Here is a 9,354-nt window from a genome sequence, read left to right on the forward strand (position 1 = left end):
GGATATAATCAAAGTAGTGGCCTATCCATCTCTGTCTGTGTGTAGAAGGACATTTTTCCAGCTGTATTGTTTTCAGTCAGTTAGTCTTTATTTGTCATTTGTTTTGTTTGCATTCCAGAAATCCCCCCTCCTGCTGCATTACAGACCCAAAATGGATTTGCTGTAGTCGGACAGAACGGTTGTTTTGGCCCAGTGGCCCAGAACTGTGCAACGTACTATTTATGCAGAGACGATCAATCCCAACACCAAGCAAACACACCAGATCAGAAGTCCACACAAGCCAGCAAACAACAAACCCCAGCACAGATACTGCACCACTGGCGGGTTTAGATCAAAAACAACCTTTTTTGTCCGCTATACATCCTAGATATGTGAAAGATTTGAGAAAAAAGCATATATTTATACTTTTGTACAGATGAGACATGGAACCAAGACACTACTGGTGCTCTGTTTACACATGAACAAGATGTCGGGGAATCGTGTGCCCATCTTTTTTGTTTTTTCGACAGACTTCACTCCTCCGACCCTCATTGACTGATAAAAAGGCGAGGACGAGAATTTTTAACAGTTCATTTTATTTTTCAGGTTACACTCAAACGAGTCTTGGGAGCAAAGAAAGTATATACATTTATATAATAAGACATTGTTTCGAAGCTGTTTATTGCGTTGTTGTATTGTCCTCTGATTTATTTTTTTATTTTACTTAAAATTTGCTTTGGGTTTGCTGAAGGTTGATTGTGAATAGGGGGAAAAAAATGTGTGTACTAATTTATGTTCTATATACCAATATTGTACATAAAATGTCATTATGAGAGAGATTGAAAGGAGTAAGAAAGATACTTAAGATTGTTAGGAAAGGTTCACAGAAGTGCTTCTGTACGGTGCATTCGGAAAGTTTTCAGACCCTTTGACTTTTTCCACATTTTGTTATGTTACAGCCTTATTCTAAAATGTATTAAATAAAAAAAAGTCCACATAAATCTACACACAATACCCCAAACAGGTTTTTTGATATTTTTTGCATATGTATTATAAATAAAAAACAGAAATACCTTATTTACATAAGTATTCAGACTTGCTATGAGTCTCGAAATTGCTACAGGATTGTGTCGAGGCACATATATGGGGAATGGTACCAAATTCTGCAGCATTGAAGGTCCCCAAGAACACAGTGGCCTCCATCATTCTTAAATGGAAGTTTTGAACCACCAAGACTCTTCCTAGAGTGGGCCGCCCGGCCAAACTTCGCAATCGGAGGAGAAGGGCCTTGGTCAGGGAGGTGACCAAGAACCCGATGGTCACTCTGACAGAGCTCCAGAGTTCCTCTGTGGAGATGGGAGAACCTGAAAGAAGGACAACCATCTCTGAAGCACCGCACCAATCAGACCTTTATGGTAGTGTGGCCAGACGGAAGCCACTCCTCAGTAAAAGGCACATGTCAGATCGAACACTTTGGTCTGAATGGCAATCATCACAGCTGGAGAAAATCTGGCACCATCCCTACAGTGAAGCATGGTGGTGGCATCATAATGCTGTGGGGATGTTTTTCAGCGGCAGGGACTGGGAGACTAGTCAGGATCGAGGGAAAGATGAACAGAGTAAAGTACAGAGAGATCCTTGATGAAAACCTGCTCTAGAGCGCTCAGGACCTCAGACTGGGGCGAAGGTTCACCTTCTAACTGGACAACGACCCTAAGACAACGCAGGAGTGGCTTCGAGACAAGTCTCTGAATGTCCTTTAGTGGCCCAGCCAGAGCCCGGACTTGAACCCAATCAAACATCTCTGGAGAGACCTGAAATAGCTGTGCAGCGACACTCCACATCCAACCTGGCAGAGCTTGGGAGGATCTGCAGAGAAGAATGGGAGAAACTCCCTAAATACAGGTGTTTCAAGCTTGTAGCATCATACCAAGAAAACTCAAGGCTGTAATCACTTGCAAAGGTGCTTCAACAGAGTACTCAGTAAAGGGTGTGAATATTTACACTAACGTTCAAAAGTTTGGGGTCACTTAGAAATGCCCTTGTTTTTTAAAGAAAAGCAAATTTTTTTGTCCATTTAAATAACATCAAATTGATCAGAAATACAGTGTACACATTGTTAATGATGTAAAAGACTATTGTAGCCGGAAACAACAGATTTTTAATGGAATATCTACATAGGCGTACAGAGGCCCATTATCAGCAACCGTCACTCCTGTGTTCCAATGGCACGTTGTGTTAGCTAATCCAAGTTTATCATTTTAAAAGGCTAATTGATCATTCGAAAACCCTTGTGCAATTACAGTGGGGGGAAAAAGTATTTGATCCCCTGCTGATTTTGTACGTTTGCCCACTTACAAAGAAATGATCAATCTATAATTTTAATGGTAGGTTTATATGAACAGTGAGAGACAGAATAACAACAAAAATATCCAGAAAAACGCGTGTCAAAAATGTTATTTTAATGAGGGAAATAAGTATTTGACCCCTCTGCAAAACATTACTTAGTACTTGGTGGCAAAACCCTTGTTGGCAATTACAGAGGTCAGACGTTTCTTGTAGTTGGCCACCAGGTTTGCACACATCTCAGGAGGGATTTTGTCCCACTCCTCTTTGCAGAGCTTCTCCAAGTCATTAAGGTCTCGAGGCTGACGTTTGGCAACTCGAACCTTCAGCTCCCTCCACAAATTTTCTATGGGATTAAGGTCTGGAGACTCGCTAGGCCACTCCAGGACCTTAAAGTGCTTCTTCTTGAGCTACTCCTTTGTTGCCTTGGCCGTGTGTTTTGGGTCATTGTCACGCTGGAATACCCATCCACGACCCATTTTCAATGCCCTGGCTGAGGGAAGGAGGTTCTCACTCAAGATTTGACAGTCAAACGATGCGGTGAAGTTGTCCTGTCCCCTTAGCAGAAAAACACCCCCAAAGCATAATGTTTCCACCTCCATGTTTGACGGTGGAGATGGTGTTCTTTGGGTCATAGGCAGCATTCCTCCTCCTCCAAACACGGCGAGTTGAGTTGATGCCAAAGACCTCCATTTTGGTCTCATCTAACCACAACACTTTCACCAGTTGTCCTCTGAATCATTCAGATGTTCATTGGCAAACTTCAGACGGGCATGTATATGTATTCTTGAGCAGGGGGACCTTGCGGGCCCTGCAGGATTTCAGTCCTTCGTGGCGTAGTGTGTTACCAATTGTTTTCTTGGTGACAATGGTCCCAGCTGCCATGAGATCATTGACAAGATCCTCCCGTGTCGTTCTGGGCTGATTCCTCACCGTTCTCATGATCATTGCAACCCCACGAGGTGAGATCTTGCATGGAGCCCCAGGTTGAGGGATATTGACAGTTCTTTTGTGTTTCTTCCATTTGCGAATAATCGCACCAAATGTTGTCACCTTCTCACCAAGCTGCATGGCGATGGTCTTGTAGCCCATTCCAACCTTGTGTAGGTCTACAATCTTGTCCCTGACATCCTTGGAGAGCTCTTTGGTCTTGGCCATGGTGGAGAGTTTGGAATCTGATTGATTGATTGCTTCTGTGGACATGTGTCTTTTTTACAGGTTACAAGCTGCAGTTAGGAGCACTCCCTTTAAGAGTGTGCTCTGAATCTCAGCTCGTTACCTGTATAAAAGAGGGGGTCAAGATTGAGAGGGGGTCAAATACTTATTTCCCTCATTAAAATGCAATTAAATTTATAACATTTTTGACATGCGTTTTTCTGGATATTTTTGTTGTTATTCTGTCTCTCACTGTTCAAATACACCTACCATTAAAATTATAGACTGATCCTTTATCAGTGGGCAAACATACAAAATCATCAGGGGATCAAATACTTTTCCCCCCCGCTGTATGTTAGCACACCAGAAAACTATCGTTCTGATTAAAGAAGCAATAAAACTGTCCTTTAGACTAGTTGAGTATCTGGAGCATCAGCGTTTGTGGGTTCGATTACAGGCTCAAAATGGCCAGAAACAAAGAACTTTCTTCTGAAACTCGTCAGTCTATTCTTGTTCTGAGAAATGAAGGCTATTCCATGCGAGAAATTGCCAAGAAACTGAAGATCTTGTACAACGCTGTGTACTACTCTCTTCACAGAATAGCGCAAACTGGCTCTAACCAGAATAGAAGGAGGAGTGGGAGGCCCCGGTGCACAACTGAGCAAGAGGACAAGTACATTAGAGTGTCTAGTTTGAGAAATAGACGACTCACAAGTCCTCAACTGGCAGCTTCATTAAATAGTACCCGCAAAACACCAGTCTCTATGTCAACAGTGAAGAGGCGACTCCGGGATGCTGGCCTTCTAAGCAGAGTTGCAAAGAAAAAGACATTTCTCAGACTGGCGAATAAAAAGAAAAGATTAAGATGGACAAAAGAACACAGTCACTGGACAGAGATATGGCTTTTTCTTTGCATCTCTGCCTAAAGGCCAGCATCCCGGAGTCGCCTAGTATTTGCATATCTCAAGGGCAGTACAGTATATCTAGAACAAAGCACTTGTTTTGATAAAGACAAAATTCCCCATAGTTCCTTGGAGTACGGGGGTCATGTGCCATGTCGATACAATTTGTAAGTCGCTCTGGATAAGAGCGTCTGCTAAATTACGTAAATGTAAAAAAAAAATTAAATGATACATTTAAGCGTTGTATTGTGTGTAGATCGATGAGGGGAGAATTTTTTTTTTAATCCACTTTAGAATAAGGTTGTAACATAACAAAATGTGGAAAAGTCAAGGGGTCTGAATACTTTCCGAATGCACTGTATATTGTTGGGCTACTTGTATATGTAGTATTGGGTTTTTAATGTAGAGAAGACTCCTTATCAGTATATAGAAAGGCATCTTTTAGTTGTCTGAGAGAGAAACAAAACAAATATATCAAATCTTCTGCCGTGTAAAAAAAGAAAATAGTCTGAAATGACGTTGCATTGCTACATGCACAAGATATGAATTTGAGACAGTCTATGAAAGCATCCCGCTTCTAGACTATTCCAGTGATTGCTACATCTCAATTGCATTGCCATCAAATACGATTTACCATTAAATCAACCTGGTTTCCTCTAACAGTATAATCAAGCTAGAACTTGGGAGTATTGTTCGAAACATCTGTGTCCAAAAAGCCTGCAAGATAATATTATGCAGCTACTGTTACTCTTGCTATCGACAGGAGGCACTTGTATTGATTTATTCTCTTTAGGTATTCATACCACAATGAATCCGTCCTCGTGTTTATTCGACCACTCTTCACAGCTCCCTAACCCTGCATATTGTTTCGAGAGATGAGGAAGTGCACCCACAAGAGATGGCTGAGCACCCAGCAGCTGATAGCATTAGCATCCCAGTCCTTAGTAGAATGTATTCCTCTGGGTTACCTTTAGGTACAGTGCAGCATCCCACCACTTCTTCTATCCCTGTGTCATTGCTACCTTTATTGCCAAAGGCTTGAAAACCCCCTTGACTTGCTCTTGTATTTCTGTGTGGTCAGCTATATGAAAGTCAATGAGATTTCATCTATTTCACAGCAGTATGGGACCTGAGATAAAAAGCTGTTTGGAACAGATAGTCAAATATGAAACAGTTCAATTTGAGACGTTATTAAATTGACAAGAGCTTAAAGTTTTTTCATTATGTGAAAGAAGCACACTCAGATATGAAAGATTAATACTCTTTTGAGCATATGAAAAAAAATGCATTTTTTGATATGATAGTATCAAAATCGATTACTTTTGTACCTTTTTGAGGTGGCTCTAATTTTGGTGCTTATTTGAGCGTGTCTAATGAGAGTTTGGGGAGAAAGTACTTCAGAGATTAATGGCTCAACTGTGTATTACAGGAACCAAGGCACGGAAGGACAGAACAGTCTTAATTCATAGTCATGGCCACCTTTTTCTTCAGTGCAACTGAAATATTCTTTCCTTGAACTGGAGCATAAATTAACATTTCAGACCTCACATAGCATTACCTCACTGCACTGTCAATATTTCTGTCAATCATTTTTGATTCCCCTCCTTGTATTTATGCAAGGAAAGCTGTCAGTCTTGTTCACACACAGTCCAAATAAGGTCTTATAGGTGCATATTATATAAAAAAAATACTTTCATACATGTCTCTACCAAACCAGCTTAACCAAAACTCATTTTTATTTGGTTAACGGTCACCCCATCAGTAAATGCATAAATGCTATTGATATAAATACTTTAAAAAAATGATTTCCATACTTCGACCATATTTGTTAAGATGTCTTACAGTGTGATTTTTTTTTTTGTATGCATATGGCAACACAATATGTGTAAAGTCTGTCTGGCTCATTTCCTGTTGTTTTTATCAGTACCTTCTGCCTTTGACCTTAGCTTACCCATCCAAGAGCTGAAAGATGTGCAAGCATATTTGTCAATATTGACCGCTTGTCTCCTGTGTGAATGACATATTAATTTTGTGTTACAGGCCCCATATATTTACATTAGCTTTGTTTGAACAGCATATTAGCCATGTAATCATTACTTATCGCAAAAATGCTATCCGAGAAAACAATTAGGTAACTATTTCCCAGCAGTACCTATGTCTTCTTAAGAACTGGTATAATTGGAACAAAGGCATGTTACATGTTTTTTTTTTAATATGATTCAGATGTTCTTTTCTCTACTTGTTTTGTATGTATGCGAGTGCTGTTCAGGAACCCTGTGATGTGATCTCTGGGACATAATGGGGGGAGGGGCTTTGTTTTGGGGGCTTTGCCACTGTGAAGGCTGGTGCCTTCTCTTCTTTTCTCTCTTCTTGGAGCTGAGTACGGTGCTAACATCTTTTCTCTAACTCTAACTCAGTCTGGTTCAAATCAGCTTCAGAGAGTTAAAATGAGTGCTGTGGATTCCGCGGCCTGTAGTAGTTCAGTCACTCACTAATCGGGCTTCGTGACAACGTGCCTAGTGCCTACATGCTGGAGTCCAGGGGTGTGTTGTGGTGTCGTAACTGTCTCACTTTCTCTCTGTGCAGATGGAAAAAGGTGCTGTTTTTTTCTTGTTGATTTGTTTGTTTGCTTTTCCCCGCGGTCCGGGCTTGCTCTGGAAAAACGGAACAGAGAGAATGGTAAATGAAGTTTTGGACCGTGAAGAAGTTGCTGTTATTGAAAGCACACAAAAAGCGGAGAAGCTGGGGTAGGTATATACCTGAATGATTCTTCTTCATAGAGAAAGAGTATTTATTTTGAGTTATTTTCATGTGACTCACAGTAACCTCAGTGAAATGCTTCGGGATCCCAGTTCTAGGTGTAGTTAGGCATCAGTGTCGCTACACTTGACAGCTAGGCTAAGAGGCTTACATGCTTCCCTATTCTTCTCACTGCTGACTGTGGTTCATATCCAGACTGAACCGTTGCCAGTGTGGAGACCATGACATGTCAAGGCCTCAACTCATAAACTCCTCTTTTCTCATTTTCAAGACTCTTATCCTCTTGTTATCTCCGAATTATCCACACCGCGGTTGGGGCGAGCTGTACGTAACTGATAGTCTGATTGCCTGAACTTGACTACCAGCTAATTGAGATGTCATAATGCTACTTATGAAGACCAGAATAAGCCATGGTACCTGTGGAGGCTTTTAACCTAGTTTTTTTAAGAGTAATTAAGTCTTAATAATATTTTCATGAAACAGCAGTAGTAATTTTTGAATGGATACCCTGGATAGACACCAAAGTATTCCAGGTAGTCTCAAAATGGCCCAGTGTTTAGGTTCCTGTAATAACAGTCTCCACTCTGAGCGTGTGATGGCTCTTTTTCACTCTGGCCTCTTGAGCTCTCCTGTAAAGCTCTGTAATCACCCAGGTGACCCCTACGTCTGACCGGGGTCACTCAGGTGGCTAGTCTGGATGAAACACACTCCAAAAATACGGATTGTCTGGCCAGGGCAGCACTGCACCACTGCACCCACTCAGAAAGGCAGCTTGGCTCTTGATGGTGCCATGCAGTGAGTCACAATCCCACAGGTGGTGCCGATTGAGGGGCAACTGTCTGGAATTGGCTTTCATTTCAACATGATATTTCCATTTCATTTGTCTATTTCAAAGGCGTTAAACTATCATCTGCAACTTGGACCTGACTCTGGGAATGAGGAAAGAGATGTGGTCTGGATGTCATAGTGAGTTCATTAGCCTGATAAATGTTACAGTCATATTTTCCTTCAAAACAAAGGGAAATAAGTCCACAGTAACCAACCTTCACAGTGGCAATGGTCATCGATTTAATCTGTCTGAATTTTGTATTATTATTATTTATTTATACTGTAAAGTTATGACTCCTGCAGTAGCTTTTTGTTTTTGAAAAACATACAGAGATTTGATATCCTTCCCTGTGTTCATTATTTTTTATTTTTGTTTTGTTTAAAACATACAAGATTTACAACATAAAACATACATACGATTTTATGGCCTAAATTATGAATTTATAACTGTGCTCCCTCCTTTGTATTGTAAGTGATGACGTCTGCTCAATGCTCTCTGTGTACAACCAGCACAAGCTGTGCTCCTCTTTGGGTCAAGGTCTGGCAAAATTAAAACTAATGTAAAACTGGCAATGTGGTTAATTGTATTTGCAAGGAAAATGTGCAATATCCTTTTCTCAGATGGTTCCAGGTTTCAGCGTAAAAATTCCATTTAACGTATTTTTGTTGGCTTTCCAGTCAATTCCTCAGGTCACAAAAATGCCTTCCTGGTCTTGAGGGTGACCAGGAATCTCAGATCACACTAATGCACCCGGATATGAAATGGCTGGATTTTATTTTGGTCTTGTCGCTCTTGTTTTTTTTTTATGCCTCTGTTACACAAATTTCGTCCGAAAAAAAAGTTCTGGGCACTTATTCAGGTGTCCTTTTCCTTGTTCTCTTTTTTGTATTATGATTATTTATTTCCATTGCCACATTAAAGGAGTTTTTGGTAGAGAACTGGGCTGGAATTTCTTACACACAATATTAAGGATGTTTTTTGTCAAAAACGTAAGTGTGTATTTCATCAATAAATGCCTTTAAAAGTGGCTGTAATGCCTTGGTGTCTTTGATCTGTCTGATCCCAAAGAGATTGCTCACACAGCCTGGTCGCTCAGAATAGATGTAACATAGTAAATGTACATTTGTAGCCCTCCAGATAGTATGATATGTTACGTTTGGTGTGGTTACTAAAGACAGAGAGTTACTTAAGACAGAAACGATAGGGTGGAGGTTGGTCAGGGAGGATATGTGGGCGTATAACGCTATCGTCTAGCAACCCAACGGTTGCATGTTTGAATCACATCACGGACAACTTAGCATTTTAGATGATTAGCAACTTTGCTACTTCTTTTTATGGACTTAGCATGTTAGCTAACTCTAACTTTAACCTCTTACCTGCTAA

The 9,354-nt window shown here is 40.7% G+C and overlaps 1 protein-coding gene across 2 annotated transcripts in view; it reads left to right on the forward strand.

The window, feature by feature from the left end:
• The window catches only part of LOC106611637 (polycomb group RING finger protein 3), a 49,698-nt gene extending 40,700 nt beyond the window's left edge, over positions 1-8,998 (forward strand). For both annotated transcript variants that reach the window (XM_045723883.2, XM_014212048.3), the window contains one exon: positions 119-8,998. In XM_045723883.2, coding sequence (XP_045579839.1) covers positions 119-166 — 48 coding nt within the window. In that variant the 3' untranslated portion in view covers positions 167-8,998. The remainder of the gene's footprint in view (positions 1-118) is intronic.
• Positions 8,999-9,354: the final 356 nt, after the last annotated feature.

This window comes from Salmo salar, chromosome 09 (genome assembly GCF_965601325.2).
Source record: "Salmo salar chromosome 09, fSalSal1, whole genome shotgun sequence".
NCBI lineage: Eukaryota > Metazoa > Chordata > Actinopteri > Salmoniformes > Salmonidae > Salmo > Salmo salar.